Source organism: Semicossyphus pulcher, unplaced genomic scaffold (genome assembly GCF_022749685.1).
Source record: "Semicossyphus pulcher isolate SPU_LCO1_2020_fin unplaced genomic scaffold, fSemPul1.0.p SCAF_1, whole genome shotgun sequence".
NCBI lineage: Eukaryota > Metazoa > Chordata > Actinopteri > Labriformes > Labridae > Semicossyphus > Semicossyphus pulcher.
Genome location: NW_027211603.1, coordinates 19,019,614 through 19,042,329, shown reverse-complemented (window position 1 = coordinate 19,042,329; position 22,716 = coordinate 19,019,614). Strand labels below are relative to the sequence as shown.

At 45.6% G+C, this 22,716-nt stretch overlaps 1 protein-coding gene across 1 annotated transcript in view; it reads right to left on the bottom strand.

The window, feature by feature from the left end:
• Nucleotides 1-556: 556 nt before the first annotated feature.
• The window catches only part of fto (FTO alpha-ketoglutarate dependent dioxygenase), a 113,337-nt gene continuing 91,177 nt past the window's right edge, over nt 557-22,716 (bottom strand). The window contains exons 9-10 of the mRNA XM_069662174.1: nt 2,190-2,330; nt 557-1,829 (exon numbers count right to left, since the gene is read on the bottom strand). Of these exons, the coding sequence (XP_069518275.1) occupies nt 1,823-1,829; nt 2,190-2,330 (148 nt within the window). The 3' untranslated portion in view covers nt 557-1,822. The remainder of the gene's footprint in view (nt 1,830-2,189; nt 2,331-22,716) is intronic.

The following is a 22,716-nucleotide window of genomic DNA, read 5'->3' as shown; positions in this document are numbered from 1 at the left end:
GAATGAAAGCACTTTTATACTTTGGTGCTGTCCTGCCAGTTAGCTACACTACTAAATTAGGCATCTTTGTTCATTGCTGTCCTATTTATCTTGAGGAGGACAGTAAGTACTAAGGAGAGGCAACTTCAGAGCACAGTAGTAGAGTAAAGAGACACATGCTGGCATTGGTTTGCTCGTTCAGATGTAAATATTAGGAGACATAAAACCAACATTTAAACTGAAACACGCCTACATGTATAAAGAAATGTTTGTACCTGTCACGTGTTTTTCACCAGGAATTTTATAAAAATGGACAAAATCAAACAAAGAACAGAGCGACGCAGGTCATTGGATAAAACACTGTTTTTTTATTTACTGCCATTCCTATTGCTTCAGACAGACAAGCTGTGGCGCAGGGAGCACAGAGTGATTCAAACAAGTCAACGCTACTGCCGATCTACAAACAAATCTCTCTGACAACAACAAACAACAGAGGCGCAGCAAGAGAAGAAGCAAGAAGAACAGCGTTTGGCAACCATTAACATCTTGGAAAAAACTTCAGAAGTAAAAAAAGGAGTGCATTCTGCATTTTTAATAGTAAACAGCGTCTCTACTTCATCATGAACTAGATAGAGAAAGGAATCAAACGAGGAGGGCTGCTACACTGCTTTGACGTCGGCCCCCTTTTCCACCCTTTTTAGCTTTTTTGAAAGTGGATTTTGTCAGAAGCTCCGGATCTTTCTCCCGCTCTCTCTCTCGGATGGCCTGCAGCATTACAGGGGAATGTGGTGCTCTACACACTTTAAGAGTAATTAAAAGCGATTGAACAGCTGTAATTATGAGAAACGGCGGTTGTGTTCCGGGTCATTCTATCAGTGCTGCCTTTCATCAGAGCAGAGGCAGAGGGGGCCCCGCTGCTTGTCTCTGTTTCTCCATATGCGTATCTTCAAGAACAAACAACTGGCAGGCTGCCTACAGGCTCACACACACACTATCACATTCATACACACGCGCCTTCATGGAGACAAGTGGGAGAGTGAACGTTCACGTACACTAACACAGGCCAATCACATGTTTATTCACATGACTAAATGTACACACATACACGCTGTCACACATATGGCACAAGCACACCACGCAGCATAAACTCGAAACAGCACATTCTTCATGTTCTCCATTGGGTGACATTCAGAACTTTCTGATCATAATCTTTCTTTGGTCTCTTCGGGCTCGTTCCACCATTGAACACAATAAAGGGGATTACTATACACAAGTGAATGCAATGCCATTTGACTTTTTTTAACCATTCTATACTGTATTATAACACTGTGTGACAAGAGAAAGCATATATGTATGTACTGTACTGAGACTACTGAGAATGAGCCAATCCACTGATAAAAGCATATCTGGGTTACATGAGGTTAATTAACAGAATACACAGAAATAATAAATAGTTACACATGTATGCTAACACTGAAATGCCGGTTCCACTTATGTTTAGTTAGACCGTTGTGACACTAGTAGCTTGTCGCTAAGCGCTGCGTTGTTAGCATGTTACTGAAGCACTATACTGTTTCTACTGTGGTGGTCTGGTTTCCCTCCAGCCAACTCCAAGGTGTAGCGGCTGGGATGCGCAGGGTGGGTGGGTGGGTGGGTCATCTGGGGGTTGTAGAGGGTGGAGTCGGGGGGGGATGTAGATGCCCCCAATCAAAGAGAAATCAATCTTGGTAGGATCACAACGGAGGAGTGTTCAGTGGTCTGTCCTCTCTGCTGATGTGGGGGGCATTCAAAAAAGCTGGTGGGGAATTTTTTGTCTTTCAACCTCTCTTTCTTGGTCCGTCCTTTACATCCTGTTGGGAAAAAAAGGAAATTATAAAGAAATGTGTATGAACCTGATGATTGGACACTAGGCTCCTAGGGTTTAGATGGATCAATAAGGTTAAGACAGATTAGCCATTCATAGTCCTTTATATTTTAAAGGGTTCAACATTAGCCCTTAGTGCCCATTTAATTTGCCAATACCTTGGGCCAGCTTTTTGGCATATGTGGCGTGACATACGTTTACAACATGCACAACTCTTAATTTGACTCTCCACACATTTGTCCTTGTATTTATGTGTTAATATATCTTCATCCAACTATAAAATGAAGTAATGAATACATGCATGCAGTAGCAGATATGTACGACTCTTCAACATCTTGGGCCCCACCTCCAGAGCAGTGACTCCACTCTGTTGATGATGTCAGCCAGATCAAAGGGCAGCGGCATGCCGGGGTCATCCACACCCCAGAAGGGCCGGTCCACTGGGGCCTCCTCAGGGGGTAACGTCTGGGCCAGACTTGAGTGGCACCTGAGGCGACAGGACACAGGAAACAAGCGCAACCATTAACTCCTCCCTCCAATCAGAAACAACTGGTGGACGCTCATCAGCGTTAGGACACGTGTGTCAGGTCATGAAGAAAACTTTCTACCAGTACAGCCTTAGAGACACGCTAGAAACAAATTAGCTAATTTTATAAACTATATTCTAATCATTTAAAACAGCTGTGTTTCTTTAACCCCTCTATAATTGCAATGTGGAGGGTGTTAAAAAATCTGCAATATTCCTTTTTGTTTTATTAACTAGGCTGGTTTGTCGTAGAGGAATGGTAGCTGACTGAGATATTTCTATCTGGTCTTCCTGTATTGACTTTTTGGGGGTCAGCCCCAGAAATGTCAAGTTGTTTAGTCATTGATGTGTGTTTCTGTGTGTGCTAACTCGTCCCTAAATACACAGTGGGTGTTGTGTGTTTGACCAGGAGGCAGCCGGCTTGTGTGTTTCCTCTCCTTTTTTATGACTCCTAATAATCCTGGGCCCACTTACAACCTCCAGGATACGAGAGACGAAGTGTGTCTGAATGATCCGCGCGTACTGAGGACACTGAAAAAGACTTACATTTCCTTGTACAAAAGCTTCAGATAAAACTCTTTTAACATATTGTTAACGATTTATATATCGTTGATCTTTATGTGTCTTGTTCCTGTGTTTAAAAAACTCCATGCTGTAAAGTTCATTGAGCTGAGTACAGCTAAGAGAGTTGGAGAAAGTGATGTGTCAGGAAAGTGTTTGTTAGAGCAATAAATGGCAGTACCGGTATCAGGCTGATGAAAAAACTACACTATAGCATGAGTCACGATTAATGCCTCTTCATCTGACACACACACGCACACACGCGCACACACACACACACATGCAGCAGGATGCTTTTACAAGAACATCACTCTCTGTTGTTGCAATCATGACAGAGCAGTGACGAATCCGGCCCTTTCATGTCACCGTGCGATTTCTATGATTAATAATCTGAGGTTAGCTGTAATTTCTTCTGTGTTTGGAACCCCCACAGACCTCAGCCACATCTTTTGTCAGACCAGTGTAAATATTTACTGCGGTGACTTGGTGTTGCTCTCCGCTGTCATTGTAAATCTGCCCTCCCTCTGCCTCTTGACAGATGAGAGTGACCCCTGACCTGGAGGTACGGGAGGGAGGGGTGGAGGATGGCATTTGTATGGTGTGTGTGTTGTCCTAAGAATTTCCTTCTAGAGCCACAAAGCCGGTCATAGTCCCCACTCAGTCATCATGCCAGGGTCTGCCCTATCATATCTCTCTACCCCATACGCACCCGAAAAACCTCAAACAAACCTCTCATACATGACGACCACCACCTTGTGGCCAGGGACTACAGGAGGGGATGGAGGGGACACAGAGGCTGAAGGGAAGGATATGGGGGTCGGTTATGGATGAGATGAGGGGATGTTTAAGTTGTCAGGGGACAGCCGGGGGCTGCCACAATTTGTGGTTATATATTTTCACCGGAGCCACTTAATGTTCGCCTGGCTCTCGGCCTAAGTGCTGCATTTTGGTGCGGTTAGCCCTTTAAAGAGCTGCTGCATTACGGTGGTGAGGAGCAGCATTAACATCCACTGTTCCAATATATCTTCAGTGCTCTGGATCAGGGCCTGATAATAGCATCTGTTAACATGCACTAAGTACCATTATGTAGCACATCACTTCATAAATAATACGATTAGGCGACCTTGGGGCTTTGCGACGAGCCGTGTGTTTAAATGTTCTCATCATTTATTTAGGGTGCGAATTAAAGGAAGCGCCACTTCAGAGGAGGAGGAGGAGGACATGGCTGGCATACATATCTAAAGAGTGTGCAAGAGAGAGAGAGGGAGAGACTGCAAACTGACCCAGACAGCACACACTCACACATATACACACTGTGTGGTTCTGCTGACATCAGCTTAAGGACACCATAGGCTAAGGGAACCCAGGCCTTTGATTTGGTCTGATTAAGTATTCATGCAGTATAGCTATGAGAGAAAACACTCTGTTGCCCTGACTCACAGTGAAAGGCTACATACCGTGAAAACCCGACCCGACACCGTCAACAGAGCTGCTGCATTTATCTGACAAGGGATCTTGCAACATTAGCTTGCAAATAGAGGACTCCTGGTTTACCAGAGATATAAAAGATATCAAGACTGGAAGACTATCAAAGATAATATAGTGTAGGTAATTCAGCACACACTTTTACACAATCTACCACTGTTCACAGAGCACCGCTGCCTGACTGCTAAAATGGAACCAAACAAAAAGTCAATATCAAGCGAGGTGCCTTAAGCTCTCCCGGGCTCTTGCTAGAAATTCAGTGTAAGCCACAGTGGCGTACAAACAAGGCTCACCAAAAGACTTTCCCATGGCAGAACAGCCCACCTTAAAGTTAAGGTCAAAGACAAAGAGGTGTGTGTGTGGGGGGGGAGAGGTGTGTCGAATGTGTTTGTGAGTCCAGGCTGTTCCAATGGATTAACCCCAGACAGATATGGGCCTAACTATCCCATCTGGCGCTCGGTCAAGAGAGATTGGCAACACAATCACTCATTTCAATTTGCCCTGAAACCTTATAGCCTGGCAGGCCCCTGCTCAAATGGTATGCTAATGTGAAAGGTATCTAGGATTCTATCGCCTCTATTCCACAGAGGCCTTTCCCTCCATGCAGCACAGTGCACTTGAACTGCGGCTGGGGCGGGAGATCCACGGCCCTCGCTGCAATAAGGGCCGGAGCCCCCTTTGCGCTCAAACTAACCACTTTAGCTAAAGTGAGTGTTAATTATGGACAGGCAAAGCAGTCAATAAAAGGTTAATGTAAAAGTCAAAGGATAAATTCCTTTAAGCATTGCATCATTCCACCATCTCCAACACACTGCTCGCAGGTCTCCTAATCAATACGTTTTACTGTAATGCGCTCCCCATCGATCCCCACCCCCTCCCGCGCAGAGCGGTCCGGGCTCCATCACTTGGTTAAAGAAAGGAAAGGGAGAGGTAGGCCGAGGAGAGGGAGAGAAATACGAGTAAATAAAATGATTAACCTCGGTTTCACTTTGTTGTTTCACTCTTCGTCTCTCCCTGAAAGGCTTGTTAGAAGAGTGCAGGGTGGTCCAATATCATCACTGCCATCACCACCGTCCCAATCATCAGCATCATCAGCCCACTCAATCTCCGGCCCGTGTGTAATTGTGTAGCAGCACACTCAAGCAGGGCCATACATTAAAAGGCCCTCTGCTCTTAACAGGATGGAAATCCGCCTAATAGACAACATCAGTGCTTCCAACTCTCGCAATTACACTGATAAATGCACGATTGTGTCAGGCGAAGTGAAAAAGAACCCAGAGAACATAGATAGGAGACAACACTTATTGCATTATTGCTACAGGAGGTCATTTGTAACCACATGGGACTAGACATCTCGGGCTGACCCAGGACATTGTCTTAGGAAGAAGGTGGGGTCCTGCCATGCTGATGGAAAGCTTTTTGGAAGGGATGTACAGACGCTCAGATATTGTCTCTAAGCTTGATGTTCAGTTGCTTTGTTGTAGAGCCAAGCAAAGTCGCATAGCATCTTAAACAATAGTAATAATGTTGGGATTTAATACACTTACATCAAATGCAGTAAAAAAGTGAAACATATTCTAAATATACCAACAAATTTACTTCAAAACCAGTGCATATTTTAATGGTTTTCAGCAATAAAACAATATTAATTAACTACAATAAGGAACTTGTGTCTGACCATAGACTGTATAAAAAGATGGACGACATGACAGCTCCCTAAAAGTGAAGCCAAAACACTTGGAGCGCCCCCTGCTGACTGGCTGCAGTAAATGTCATAAATCCCGCCTCCTCCATGTCAACAGATGGGACATGAGTCAAACTACAAAATCAAAATACACGCCAAATAAATGTTTCTCAAACATTGTTTCTGTCATTATAGTTAGTTCTTATCATGCTGATCCAAGTTTATTTTTAATTAGTTATTTGATGCTGTAAAAATGGTGATTGACAGCTCTGTTGACAAATACAGATCCTGCAGCCGGTCTGTTACGGATTAGCAGAGTAGAGGAGGGATGGTGAGAGGAGGCGTAACTAAGGCCATGTCTACATGTACACGGGTATTTTTCAAAATGTATTTTTCTCTGAGTTTTGGCTTTTGTAAAACTCCGGCCAGGGTGAAGACTTTTAGAAACTCTGTTTCCACGGAGACGTGTAGACTGGGTAAACTGCGTTTTTGGCTCGCGACATCAGACTGTGCGTCGTTATTTCCTTTGTGAACCATCACAAGTGAGCTGACATGCCTTGCAGTATGACCGATGTGACAAAAACAGTGATGAGAGACTTTTTCAGACCCTTGACTGGCTGCAGTTTTCTTCTTCTCCTTCTTTGAATGACCGGGTTATATTGCCGCCTGTTGGTGTGGCATTCTCATGACAGCGTTTCTGTTGTGTTTTTGCGTTTTCATTTGGATGGGTTTTTTAAACCAAGGAGGGAAAAACTCAGTTTTGAGAAATACCTGTGTACTTGTAGACATGGCCTAAAACAATCACAACAGTCATTGTTTTTTGCATATCTGTGAACGTCTGCTTCAGACCAACACAAGAAGCTGTTCTGCGAGATCCTTGTTTTTTCGCCGGTAATTTAAGTGTGTTTTGGTTAGCGGAAGTGGCTACAGTGGCTCCAACCGCCAATCTCTACTGTGCAACTCTGGCTCCAAATGACGTCACCATCGCAAGATGGCAGCGCCTGTCATGGGGGGGTGTTTTGGCTTCAATTTCGTACAATGAGAGCAAATGGAGATATGCTGTCCATCTATATATACAGTCATTGTGTCTGACTAATAACATACTTGTAGCTGTGTATTTATGTGGCTACATTGTTCTTGGCTATTAAAAATAGTGAACAATTAATAGTTAATAAATAATTAACTAGTAGGCCTTTGAGGATCACCTGAAAGATCTCTCAGAAAATATGTGCCGTGCCCTGTGCATTAGCTACACCTGATCAAAAATAAGACTGTGAGAAGATGAAATGACGCCTAACATCAATCAATCATAAATGTCATTTATGATCTGTACTATACGCCTATGCTGATCAAGGGAAGCAAAATACCTCCGATCACCTGCTTCCTCATGCTCTGCCTGTGCTTCATATGACTGTCTAGCAACCCTGTGCAGGTGTGAATTTTTATGGTCTTGGCAACCCGACTGCCCGATAGCTGAGAATGCAATCAAACAAGTCATGAAAAAACAGGCATGTGTCTCATAAATCAGCCTGCCCCTGAAGGTAAGGCATGCAATCACGTCCCAGGGAGAGAGAAGAAAGAAAGGAGTATATTATCCATGTACGCTCTGTATCTATGCAATGTTGTGTAAGAAATGAGTGATAGAGCACATCTGTCTTTGTATGTCATGCGGTTATATAATGGATGAGAGAGACACACACAGATAGCTTTTATCTTCATACTTATCTTTCTACTTTGTTGTGCAAGATATTAGTAATATCATGAAGTACGACAGGGAGACATCAAGAACAAGGCCCGACCTGTAAAGAGTCAAGCTTTGGATCTCAAACTGCACCACCCAAGACTCAAAAGGTCCTGTGAACTCTCAGGGCTGTCCTCATTAGAGCCTGAACAGAGCCTCAGATCCCCACCCACCTTCCCCAACTGCCATTATCCCAATCGCTGCCACATTCAGCGCTAAATGTAAAGTGGTGCAGAATGTGAGCCAGCCAGCCAGAAAGCGTGGGCAGGGCTGCGTCTTAACCGTTTCCTCAGGATCAATCAAACGCTATTGTGTCTGCAGACAGCTGCTGACTGTACACTTTGTGAGTATGTGAGGTGGGCAATTGTGGAGGGAGAAACAGAGAGAGAAGGAGGAGGGGGGGGCGTCATCAAATGCATGACATATGTTCCTTTCATTTTGATTCCCTCTAAGGAGCCTAGGCTAATAAAACTAACATCTGATGCACTCTTTTCCCTTTAATTAATGGCTGTGGAAACCACACAAAAATGCATTAGCAAAGAGGGGGCGAGGGAGACGAGGTGGGTGCTTTCAACACTCTCCCCCACGTGCCGCCGTGGCTGCGCTGCGGCTGGGACAATGATTGTGTACCTTTGGGTGGGGTAGCCCCTTCCTCGTGCTCATTAAACCACATGAAACAAATAAGCTTCATTATCTGCATCTCAAAGCTAAACTCGAAGTTGCATGGAGTCCATGTAATGTTCACAGAGTTAACAGGAGCCTACGGCACAAACAGAGGAGGTTCGCCGTACCTGCACAGACCCTGCCTGCTTCACGCCCTGAGTGTTTGATGTGGCCTGGCTGGCTGCCCCATCTAGAGCAGGGTGAACCAGATGTAGCAGAAAAACACACACAAAGCTAGGTAGCCTCTAAATAGCCTTCATAATTGGAGGCAATAAAACACTATTGCAGTCTGGAAGTGCAAAGGAGGCAAGACCCTGAAGTACAGCTACTGCTCTCAAAAACCAGGTGGACGTCCATTAGGTGCTTAACAGTGTAACAAATTACCGAACACCCCGGCCTGCTCCTTCTCCTCCTCGGGGCTATGGGATGGAATGTGGCCTAGTGTCAACACAGGCGCAAAATTTACGAGCAGACAACTATTGTTCAAATGCAATCAGGTTCTAATAAAAATAGAGGCAGGAAAAGGACAAACAGATAGGGCCCTCCTGGCCGTTTACTCTTCCGACAAGGGGTGGAGAGACAGATCACCCCCTCAGGCTCTGGATCTCCCCTCTGTGTGTGTATGTGTGTAAAAAAGAGTAAAAGAGAGAGAGAGTTTGTGTGCGCGCTCCAGGCAGTCTGGAATGAGGGTGGCTGGAACTTTTGGCCTACTAGCCACCTGTGCCAGGCTACAGGCTAGCTCAACATAAGCAGCTGGCTTGAAGGGAAAGTGAAAAAAGAGAAAACAAACGTTTACACGGGGCCCGGCCGGTAACACCGGAAGGACACCAGGTCAAACACTCAGCGGGGAAGGATGCCTAGCTCAACACTACTAACCCAAACCCACTCCATCATCGTCCCAAATGAGCCACACGTGGCCAAATACCATAGTGAAAGATTTTGATATATACAAGGCAAAACTAATTAGAGTTGGTTCTAAAGAGACACTTAAGTTTTTCCTGATGACGCTGTTTATTTATAAAGCCCAGGAGAGAAAATGGAGCAATAAGAGGACTCGATGGCGAGAGTAAAGAGGTTACGAGCCTGCGAGTGATTGCACTTTTTCACAGCTCGGCGTTCGAAGGCTGTAAATCTGCTGTTAGGGAATCAGGAAGAGGGTTACTGTTGCGTTGGGAGCACTAACTCTTAGTTTTCCAGGGCAATGGCACACAGTCGCTGTGAAAACTTGTTCTCAGAGTGTTCTTGTAAAACGATCATTTTTAACCCTCATCCCTTCCCCTCGCCACACCCCCGAGCCCCCTCCCTCCCTCCTGTCTAAGCGTCAGTGCCTTGTGGGCATCATCTGAACAGTGCAATAAAGCTGTTGATGGATGAGGCCTTGCTTCAACAGCCATACAGCCGAGCCATTGGACGACACCTGACCCCGGTCACATGATAAGGTCGATGCAACGTGGGCACAAGTCCCACCTGTCTTCAGGTGACAATGGCGGGGCCAAGCTGGCCCAGCTAATTATAGTCTATTGTAACTTCAATTGCCTGGTTACAAGTCATCCTTATAGCTTCGGGGGACGTGGTGTTAAGTTCCAAAGCCTTTGTGTAAAGTTAAACTGTGAGATAGAGGCTTTAAACTGTTGCACAACACATATTAGGTTTCACAAACATGTATATCAAACTGCCTGGAGTAAAAACAACAGCACAACACGCTTTACTGTTCCCTTTAAACTTTTGTTGACTCGTTGTCGTCGTTTGTCGATGTTATCATATAATAGGGTCAGCACCATGCCGATAGTAAACACACCCTACTGAAACTGTCATAAACATTAAAGTAGCAATTCGCCCCTGGAAAAAGCCACTGTCAGTCAAAGGTGGTGTTCTCTGTACTCGATAGAAGCAATATTTGAAAATGGCGCCATAGCTGTGGAGAAAGTTGTACAAACAGCTCATGGTTTCGCTCATTCTACATTCCTACAACACCCAGCGTGCATTGCGCCCCTCTCTCTGAAAGGAACGGCCCAGCCAGAGACACAGGAGTGAAATACAACCGAATATACCACTGGAGCGTCTAAAAAATCTTGGGGTCTGAAGTCTACATTTCAAACCTGACGATTTTGAACGAGACATGACATCAGAGGCGGGCGTCCTAGATGGAAGGAACTGTAGTTTAGCGAGCTCCCTGGCCACAGCCAGATGAGGCGTTTTACGTAGTCTGGTGGAGGTTTTCCAGGGTCCATTGGAGAAGCGGATAGCGTCCTCCAAAGGCACAGAGTGAATTTGTTTTTTTTCCCTACCGTAATGGCATTAGCTCCCCATAATAGCATGATGGTACTGAGGTTTAAAATCAGTGAACTGGCCCTTTAAAACCCATTATAGGACCAGTTCAAGCACAAGCTATAAAATTGCCATCAACACAGAAACTCTTGTGAAAACTAGCAAAAAATGATACTTTATACTTCAATGCTTGAGATAGATACCCAGGCTTGAACTGGAGTGGAAAAACCAACAATCTAACCGACAATTAAACTTTGAGTGACCCCTTGACCTTTCCTCTAGTGCCACTATAAGGGAAACTTCTGCACCTTTAAACAAGCAATATCCAACAGTAAAATCTAATTTGATGGTGATGATTTTCTTTTGGCAGGATTTGGGACTATTTGTGTAATTCAGAAAGCTTCCTGTTATTTAGTTAACCTTTAAAATGGACAAGAAAAGGAGTGGCACACAGCAGAACATTCCCACATGGGTATCTGCCATAAGTCAACAACTTCCATCAGTCATTCTATTTACAGAACAGGATGAAGTCAGTCTGAAATGTCAGGCTGGGTATACAGTAACTTATCCGCCGCACTTTCCCACATGCATTTGTTTTTTTCCCCCTGCAGTAAATAAACAAAAGAAGAAGTCTCAAACTCAGTGGAGTTTCTCATCCCGGCCTGTGCGAGGCCTACCGTTTAATGTGAATGTGTATGCATCCATGCGCACACATGTGTACGCTGCCCGACCATGCCAGAGGAGCGCTTTCCGCCAGGTGTTTTAACTTCTGCATCACCTGGTGCTCCTGCTGCGTGAACACGAGTTTTGTTTCACCCTATTAAGTAAATAGTGTAATTATAGGGCCTCGGCATTTAAAACGCTGTGAACAGCCAGCAATTTGTTTGGAAGAGCAGCCAGGCTAGGCCCTGAGGCACTGCACCAAACAGGATACAAAGAGTGCACAGAGCAAGCCAGGGAACGCCGTATAATGGTGTGTGTGGGTGTGAGTGCGTATGAGTACATATGTACCTGCCTGAGTAGATGAGTTGCTGCGTGTTTTTTTAGCTGTGTGTGTAAATCACTCTTCGAAAGTTGTTCTGAGTGATGAAAAAAAAACTGTTTGTGGTCTAACAGGTACTTAATAGTGTTTTGTTTGTAGTCGCAATATTGATGCAACAACTGTAATACCTGCATTAGCAAGAACTGTGTTTTGCCAAACCCGAAACGTTGTCTTTGGTGGCACCGACATTGTTCATATTGATGCTCATACGAGTGGAAAAAAAAGGTGACACAGGCTAAAGCTTGTTTGCCACAAAGAACAACCAAAAGACAAAAGCCACATGCAGCGCTCGGCACTGTAAAAACAGAGGGATTACATTTGAATTCTGGTCATTAGTTTACTCTCTTAATTCTCTCCCCGCTCTGCACTACCTAACCTAGCGAGGATGCTTCGAGCTAAAGTCTCTGCCCTATCTGCTGATCCAGGGTCAGCTGTGGGGAGTAAGAGAGGGATAACCTCTTTCTGAGCTCCATAGAAGCCCAGATGGCTGTGTGAAAGCTCCCATCCAAAAACTAGCTTACAACTCAATCGCTGTGGCCACATCTCCAAGTCCACAGTTTAACCCCCTCTGATGTCAGCCAAGGTCACAGATGCACACTCGAGAGGAAAAAAGAGCCAGGAGTGAAGTGCTGCCAGAGTCGGAGGGAATTAGATCCGGGCTGAGTGGCCCTCATCTGGCTAAGCCTGGTAAGTAGCAAGACTAACAGGCTGAGGCACGGCGGTTTGGGTTCGCAGACACACACATACACACACACGGCCATGCTTGTAAGCTTGCACGCAAACGGACACACACATAAATAAGGAGGTAAACACACACTTACATCGTCGCACACGCACACACGGAAGGACTTGGAGGGCTACAGATGGTGCGCCCTGGGCTCGGCGACTGGGGCTCTGAATGAGCTAGTTTTAGATCCAGTGTGGAAGCTGCCACGACACACGGGGCTCAGGGGTTGGGGCGGAAGACAAAGAACGGCGGAAGGAGTGCACGCCGGGGAAGAGAGAGAAGAGGGCGGGGTCGCTCCTTCCCTGCATGGGGGCTCCTAACATTTTTAGTACAACACCAACATGTCACTGTCCATTCGTCCCCTTGCCCTATTGCCCGTGTACTATCCCTGTGTCTCCCTGCGCCAACGCTGCTAATAGTGCAAGCACACACCCCACAAACACTAACACACACACACTCTGGGAGCCAGCGGCCACTTCAGCCGTAATTCCGCCTGACTTCCGCTGTCTGACTGGCAGGAGACAGGGAGGGTGAGGACAACAAGCTGTGAATACGGGAAGAGACAGAAAATCATTGAGAACCTTGCCTTTATGAATCTTTGATGAGCGGGAGAGGGGGGTGGTGGGGGCTTTGCCTCTGGTTAAATCAGAGCATAGCGTGTGTTGTGTGTGTATGACTGCCAACAGAGGTTGAGATAAACAGGGCCTGGACCAGGCCCAGACAACTGCAAACGCTTCAGTCGGCAACATTTGTCCCTGCAATTAGTCCCTGTCCTCCCTGTTCATGTTGCAGGTAAGTGGTGTTGGTAGCTAGCAAAGCAGCTATAGCTATGAGCACCTGGGAGCATGAAGAGTGGCGGAAGGTTGAGATGAACCCGGAGTGCTTTGAGTGCAAGTTGAAAAGAATCTCACAAATTTAATTACGCAGCTGGCAACAACTCTGTGTCCTGAAGCTTTCTCAATCAATCAAACTGCGTCGAGGAAGTTGACAAAAATATAATAAGGTCATTAAAAAGAGCGTTTCATTTCACAACATGTGTTTATCCTTTTAATTGTAGGTGTTTATAATAAAGCTGTTATTCAGTTTTACACATGCGGGAAAGTTAAGATGCAGTTTACAGTTACAATCCAATTGGTTTAATTTGACCACTTACGTCTTTGTAATGTTTTTGTAATGCAAATAGAAGAGGTGGAGCATTTTTCCTGAGAACCCTGAGATATTTGAATACGTCTTTTAAGATGCCTTCCCATTGAGTCAGATTCTGCAGCTAGCCCTCAGCCTGCAGGGCAATTTGTTTCTTATTACCTACCTAGCTGGTAATAGCCTCATTTTCTCATCTGAGAAAGGACACGTTTAACACACACTAACAAGTCTGGCTTTGTGCCATCATAAATGACAGGCAACTATGCAGAAGGTAAAACAAACAATATGACGAGCTGCTATTATGCTGTCCTACACTGCAGCTTCCTAATTAACAATGGTAAAGTATGTTGCAGTGTCTTGTAAGGACATACAAGCTTGTGACTGAAGCGTGGGAAGTCGTATTACACCCACACCCTTGTGATGTTCCCTCTTTCACTGCTCATTGTTTCTACCTCACACCTGTTCTGACATCGGACACATGAAAAGCCGAAGATGACTCACAGGAGGTTGTTTTAATTAATAATACAAGACATGTAACAACAACCCTCCTTCAAATCTCAGAAACTGCTTTTTAATAGATGTCGAGCAGGTGCCAATTTTCTCCTCAACATGAATTGGGTTATGTTACGAAACAAGCAGAGCAGCATAGTAGCTTTGTCTCATCTGCCACCTGTGACAGCTCAGGATCCAGAGTCCTCCAGGAAGCTCGGCTCATGTTAATGTGTCACCAATGAGGCCTTTTGAAGGCTCGACTCATCCATCTGTCAGCGAGCGCAGAGGCACTGCCTACTTATTTGCGATCATATAAGAGCTTGGCAATGAGATGAACTGTCTTAAGTTGATCAAGAGTTGCCTTGGCTTCTATCTACATCTGTCAGGTTCAAACTTTACACTTCGCTACACATGTTGATCACACATAGCAAAGTACAGGCACAAATTCAAGCTCCTGTTTGGATTAAATTACTTTGGGCTTGACTTAACAAAGAATTCCTACTTTCTGGGATCCTGTGATGAAAGTGGAGGATTGATTGACACCTAAAGTTCCTTTTCTCACAGCTTGTAGACACTGCCACGGCTTTGAACTCGTGGCTTCCTATAGCCTCAGGAGAAGACAATGGAGGACTGTGCCAGGTTTGGGTTGGGTCGTTTATAGGGCGAGAGTGAGTCTAACAGTGCCCCCTGATGGTTCACACATGCTTTGTGCCAGGGAGGGAAGGCTATAGGCAGGGCGAGTAGCATGGATAGTAAAAGTAACATTGAGGAAACATCACCTGACATCAAATGGAGGCTTTGTCCAGCCTTTGTTTGCAGGCGAGGGGAGGTGAGAGAGCAGTACTTAGCGGAGCAGCTAACCTGTGGCCATATCTGCTGGACAAATCAATAGAAGTGTCTGAGAGCAGAGCAGGGTGTGCTGGGGGGGAGCTGGAGGGGCTACCCCTGGCCTGCTGCCCCCGGGCCCCTCCTGGGGGGTACCTGCCTGTCTCCTCACCCTCCATCTCCATCTCTTCTGCCTCAGTGCTCCCATCCTGCGACTACTCACACACACGAGTGCAACACGCCATCATATACAGGCGTCCTGTGACATCTTGAGGCACCATATATACTATGAAGTGCAACAGGGGATCCACATTGTCTAATACTTTACACTGCAGATGCAGACTAAAAGGTATATAAGAGCATGTAGAAGTGAATGTACACACACACACTCTGAGACGCGTATTGATAAATGTGCACATGCTGTCCGTCCCTTGATGCTCCCCAGTACATGGACAACAATATGGACAAGCTTCAAATGGCTTCCCATTGGTCTTGCACGTAAGAGGAAGCAGGACAGATCACCTCCCCCCACCTGACCCTTAAGCCCTGGAGAACTGACCGGCCCTGAGCACACGTAAAAGCAGTGCTCATCCAAACTGCAGGAATCCAATCCTCTAAAAAGCACAGACCCTTCTCCCACATCTCTTCCCCCCTCTTGCTGCTGCCTACTTACTTTCAATCACAGTTAACATCACAGAACAAGAAGTGGAGGGATGGGAGGAGGCGAAAAACAAGCCTGCTGCACAATGCACTTGTCTGGCAGCTGCTTGCTCTGACATTTGAGGCCATGGGGACCTTGTTCAAAGAGCAGATGCTCACTGATGTACAGGCACAGGAACATGGCAACTACACAAGTGGCTGAAGCAGAAAAAAAAAATCTGCACAAACATATGACAGAAAGGAACAGGGGGGGAAAGAGCTGAAGATGGCAGACTCCCGCAGAGATGTGTTGAGAGGAGACAGACAAGCACAAATACACAGCTGAGTGGACATGGCACACTTACATGCACATGGATGGAAGAAGACGCCATACAAACTGTGAAACGGATGTAAAATAACCCTTAAAACAACAACCACATAAAACTTTTGCATATCAGCACTGAGAAAAAAATGCATGGAAACTTCACACATTTGAATGAAGACATGTATGTAACTTTCACACTGACCTATTTACTGAGCGCGCCTTATAAGCATCTTATATCTTCCCAACAATCTATTCAGCTTTCACACCGTGAGTGACAACACAGTCCTGGATGAATCACTGATATGAATTATCCTGAAAGGACACAATTTAATGGTTAGGGCTAGCACAAAGCCAAGAAAAGAGAAGTACAATGGGAGATGCTGGAAAAAAGAGACGCAGCAAATAAGGAGTGATGAAAAGATGAGATGTGAGGGAAACAGATGGAAACAAAAGAGAGAAACACAAGACACAGAATGCAAAGTGAGAGAGGTGCAGAGCAGGCAGCATCATGGCGCATCTCCGGCAGAGAGGAATTAGTTTCCGCAGAGGACCGCAGGCAGCGTTATGGAAATGGGTGGCTGGCAGCTTCTTTGGCTGACTGTAAACAGGATCTTGGTAAGGCACACAGCCTCTGGTCAGGCCCTCGGAGCCTGGCATCATCATGGTGCTGTGTCGCTCTGCAACACTCCCACGGTCCCTCCTTCTTTCTGTCTGGTTCCTTTGCTCCAACCTGCCCGAACTCCACTCTTGAGTAATTTATGAAGCGAGATGGGGGTGGTTGCGGAAGCGGTACGCGCACATCCTGACACCGAATACATGACATGTTCCACATGTCTTCCCACGAAACTACAAAGAGCCCTTTTGTCTGTACAAAGAAAGAGAAACACTAAAAAGTAGTTGAGGTGTTTGGGATGCTTGCATCACTTTGCTGAACTGCTGTGAACCAGGTGGTTAATGCAAACCCTTGTAACAAAGCTGAACCAGGGTTAAAGTAGCTCGGTGAGCTCGTGGTTAGCTTAAGCCCTAATTGAGCTGTTGAAGAAATATGATATTATCAGACAGCCTTGTCTTATTCATCTGGCAGCTGTCCCGTAGCTACAGACTGGCCAGGAGTGAGAGGGACCTTGATCCTTAAAAAAGCACAATCTCTGCACCCAGGAATATTTTTCCAATATTAATAGGTGCGAGACATCCAACAAAATCCACTTTGCAGATGTTCCCACCACAATTTCACTATCTCTTACCTCATCGCCCATAAATCTACTCCTATGCCTTATCCAACCTCCAAGTGTCATACTCTTTCTGTACGTGTGTCATTCATATTTCTAAGTTTCACCGTGCGGTCGCAGCAGCTGGCGCAGGCCTCTCTCTTTTCTATTCTGTACAGCTGTAAGTAGCACAATTACAGTACGGCTGCATTATCTTTGCCATGCTGCAAAACAAAGTGCAGTGGCGTAATGCGAGGCCTTTCACAAAAGTAAACAACTTCATCTTGTGTCTGAAATATGTGTCACTGCGATTGTGCAAAGCTGCCCATCGACACAGCCGCGTCGGGTTGAAGAAGCGTCTCCTAATTAATGAGAGAGAGAGAGATGGAGTCAAAGAGAGAAGAAACTCTCTCTTCCACAGTTCTCCTTCAAACAAACACTTCCTACGGGACCCCATTGTTTGGACTGAGGCATCATGGGTAGCCTTATTTACAGATTTTAATTGCTCTGGTGATCTGTGGGTAAAACACCCTGTCGTAATCACCCCACAATAGAATTGTTACTCTTTCTGACAATTGTAATAAATTGCTCTACAGCGTCCGGGGGAAAACGGGGAGGAGGAAAGAGAGAAGGGCAGAGGAGAAGAAACACTGATAGCAGATGATGTAAAGAAAGGAAAACAGCGAAAATAGAGAAAAAATAAATAAGGAGAAAATATTTTGGATGCAAATCTTCTCGGCGAGAGGAACTAATCCGAGCGGGCGGGAAGCAGGGATGAGGATGGGACTGTTGTCCAAGGAAATGATTGCTCTCCAACCTCAAAGTGACAACCATGAGAAGCTCACCGTTCCCGGACCTCCGAAGCGGAACCGCAGAGGAGACATGCACTGCAACCATCACACAACACACACACACACACACACCTTCACGCAGACAGATTGGGCATGAGGAGGTAGGTCACCTACAGGAAGAGATTAGTGTCACCAGGCAGAGGTATGAACATGGGACTGTCAACTGCAGCTGTCCCTGATAGCTAGCTCTCATGTACTCTCATACTGCTTTCAGAGAGGTGGTAAGACACGCGCTGTTGAGGCCAGAGGATTTCCAACATTAGAAATTAAATGTAGTATGAGGGGATAAAGGAGTTATTTTCAAACAGGAAGCTACCTTTTCCATACAGAGTCCCAATGCATTACAATACAGCAGCCATGCAATCTGCAAATCTGTTTGTGTCACCTATCGATATATTGATCTCATCTTTAATTGTAATTTACTATATGCACAGAAAACATTTCAATGCATCATTCTGAACAGCTCCGTAAAGATGCTGACACCTCACTGCAGCCGGTCTCTCTCTCTGCGGAGGCAGCGGGGAGCAGCTCCTCTACTCCGTAAGGAAAAAAGCCTGTTTTACTTAAGTGTGTCATACTCTATCCCATTATTATGCCTGCTGATAAAGGTAATACAAACACCCTGTGCATCAAAGGTCCATGAAAAATTAAACAGCCAATCAGCTGGCAATTATTCTCTTTAATCTCCTGGAGGCAGCCAATGGGGATGTGCCTCCGGTGGAGGTGGCCTGGAAGGGTTTCACGCCTTCAGTTCTGCACATTCCACAATCCAAACACTTACTTTGCATTATGCTCAGCTCAGGCTAAAAGAAAGTACCGGCAAACTTTCTCAACTGTTTTTCTCTTATTTGTGAAAATACAGCATCTTGAGTATTGATGCATTAAAGCCAATTTGCCTTTGTCTCTCCCCGACTATAGATCGGGTAAAGACATTGCAACTGGACATGAAGACACCCTGTTCATGTTCCAAAGGAGCAGATCAATTGCTCATTTAAAGCAGCAAGATGTGGTGCCATGGTGTTTAGAGGAGGTAATGTTTATTGTATTACAATCAGAGCTTAAGACTGTTGAGGAGGTGCCGTTGACCTCCACTTGTCAATGCGCTCTGTTAAATTTATTACAAAGTATTGACTACTTTGTTATGGATTGCAACAGATGCAGATCAGCAGCTACAAAAATCGCTTATTACAGCTGCAACATGAAAACAGGAAATTAATGATTTTATGAGCCTGGTGCCAGAAGTGATGCTTTAATTTGAAAGTCGGGGGCGCTGTACTGGCAAAACTGAATGTAACTTCCTCTTCAGTTTTTCAGAATGTCGCCAAAACGATTTTATGATAAAAACAACCCCTAAAAATGACAATGAAGTGGAAGCTATGGGCCGTCTTCCTTGTTCCCGGGTTGCTGCGGCTGTGGCTCGGCCCATCGGATGGATTTCTGTCGCTCCTGTCTACACTATCCTCACACACCGACTCTTTCCAGCCCGTCCAATCGATGGGCGTGTGGAGCCGCTCAATGCCAATGATTCCCCCCTGATCTTAATTAGAGAAACACATCAGATACAAACGACATCTCGAATCAATCGACAAGTACAGGGTGAGGGGACCAGGGTCGTTTACAGAGACGACTTTCAGTCTCACTTTCTACAACATGAATTTAAATTACAAGTCTTCTTATCAGCTTATAGGCCTCATATGAAACAAAGCGTCCCCATGCCAAGGATCTGTCAGGAAGTCAGAAACTTGCACAACATAATAAGGAATAAAAGAGTTCCTAAATGTGCTGATGAAATATAGATGGAGAGAGATGCTATCCAGCCCAACTCCGACTCCTCTACTCTGTGTTCTCTCCTTCACTCTTCATCTCCATTTTCCACTTCATCTCTTCCCCCGCTCTGGTACTGTAGATGGATGGATGGTGGCGTGAAGGCAGAAACAGGCTGACAGGCTCCTTAGCCGCATGGCTGAGTGTATAACTAGCAACATTACTGAACACCTACACCCAAGGAGCCCATCAAAGACGAGGGTATTTAGTGTGGCGTCTGGGGGAGCGTGCATGTACACACACACACAAAGAGACACACCTGTGTGCCAAATGCTGCTACACTCGTTTATTTTATTGGCAGCATGTATGTTCACACACTGATATGCTGCAAAGGTACAAACACACACACACACCGGCACACGCACAAACACACATATACCACTAAGGAAGTCAATAGTGCTGATTTTCCTTGTCAGCTCCTCGGCAGGCACTGGTTTAAAGAGACATCAATCTGTGATGTCAGCACTTACCTAATGAACCCTCTCAGATCGATGAAAGCACTGGTCCGCTACACAGCCTGCCTACACTGCCTGGCCTGCTTTTATGTATACTTTGACTCTTTTGGGATCTATGCTGGACCACGGCGTGTCCAGGTGTGTGTGTGTGTGTGACCATGTGTGCAGCTCCCAGCTGCCTGGATAAATGTGTGCTGATGTATCCATTTGCTCTGCGTGTCTGTGTGTTTACAAAAGTACTGTCAATGTGAACAGTCCTAATAACACGCCTGATCAAAGGCTTTTATGAGGGTTTGTGTGAGATTATATTTGCACACCTCCAATGATCTACGCAACAGTGTGATCATTTGCATACATCTCTTGTTTGTATTGCTGTAATAACTGTCCTATTATGTGCGCAAATTGTGTGTGTGTTTGTGTATATATGCATGTGTGTTTACCAATGTTTGAGTGTCTACATTTGCTCAGGTCGTTGCAGGCCTTAATGTGTTTGTGAATACAGGTGTATCTTTGGGAGGCTGATTACATGCCGGTGCACGTGCCAGAATGAAGATCTGAATGTGCCAACATGAGCATGTCATGTGAGAGGATACAGTTTTTAGGAATATCAAATACGGGATGACATATTGGATTCTCTTGAAACAATGGTCCGTTTGGTTTTCATGCATTTACATGTGCCTGTCCAATAAAACAGTACCTGGCCTCTCCGCACCTGTATATGCGTACATGACGTCCCTTCTCTTCTCCCAAACTGCCTCTGTTTATAAGCTGACTGGCTGGTGGTGGAGGTGGCAGCAGCGTGAGATGCTGTACAATTAGATTAGTTCCATTTCCTTTGATCGGCCTCACCCTGTCCCATCTTGCATGTGACACTTCAAATGCAGGAGCCTTCCTGCGCCACTTAATTGACCAGAATAAACATATTATATTGTGATAAGTGTAGCGATTGTAACAAATTGTACAGCGTGACTGACACAAATCACGGCATTAGCCTTGCCTCTCTTATCGGCGGCCTCCTCGTGCCTTTTCAATAAACAATCCGGTAGACGGGAAGGGAGAGAAAGGCAGAGCAGGGGAGAGAGGGAGCGATTGATGGCGGGTGAGGCAAACGAGAGCGCTGCGGCCTGCGATCTAACGTTTACCCACTTAACCATTCAAAAAGTCATCTTCCTCCATCAGCGCCTCACTCGGCGCTGCATGAGAAACATTATCTTTCCACAGGAGCTATCATTCACAGATGGCTTCCCCCCTCTCAGCAACCTGCCACCATGCATTTCCAGCACTGAGGATTGTGTGTATGTGTGTCTTTTGATGCGTACGTGTCTATTGGAATGGCTTTCTGAATGGTTTGGGAAGTTTGGAGGGGAAGAAAGAGGAGAAAGTGAAGGAAACAATAGGAAGAGGACAGGTTTGAATATTGATTTTCTTATGTTCACATTCATGTGTGCAGCGATGAGCGTAGAGGTTTGAGGGAAGAGAGGAAGGGAGCTGGTGGAGGCATGAGGAGGGGGGTCGGGGGGATGAGAGCGGCTGACGTGTTAATCAGTGAATCAGCGTCCATCCACTAATGTCTGCCAGTGTAAATAAGGCCCTCATCTCCTGCCGTCACATACGCTGGCTTTCCAGCCCATTAGGCCCGAGCTGGCTGGCTGAGGCGGCCCACCGCTCGCTGGAGACTCATTTACGTGTCTATAGGCATCTGTGGCTGGTGATAGGGAGCCCATGTGAAATTAATGGGACTATGGGTGCCGCCAGCCAGCCAGCCAGTTCTCCTGTGCCCACACACACACACACATACTCTTTACACACACCAATCACCAGCATGTACGCTTGGATGCATGAGATTGCACACCTATATGTGCACGCGCACACACACACAGACGGAGGCGTAGTCGCACACACATGATGCTGTGGTTTTTATGCATGCTGGGTAAACTAACCTTTGCAGTAAAGATTTAGCAGCTTTATTAGTTTAGGAAATGGCTGTAATTAAGGATAATTCATAATGGCTGCTTTTCCCCTCTCTGTGGTATTAAAAGGGGGCCGGTCTAATTTGGACCGCTTGCGTTTGTGCACAGAGGCAGTAAACTGGGTGTGGTGGGGGATATACATAGGCATACAGGGCGAGAGAGAGGATATAGTGTATGGTCAACAGGCCAGCTGAGTGTTATTGCCAAATGGTCTTTACACATCCTTCATAAAAAATTTACACAGCAACATTTTATTTGTCTGACAGTTTCTTAAATTCCCACAATTCTCAGGGAACACATGCAAATAAAATGACGGCCAACAGGGCAGGGTTGTTGGAGCCAACCCACACAGGGAGCACTATGTCATACTATACATGAAGATCACCTTAATTCAGTTTCACAACAGCAATAGAGGACAAATCTTGTGCAGATGCTCCGACACTC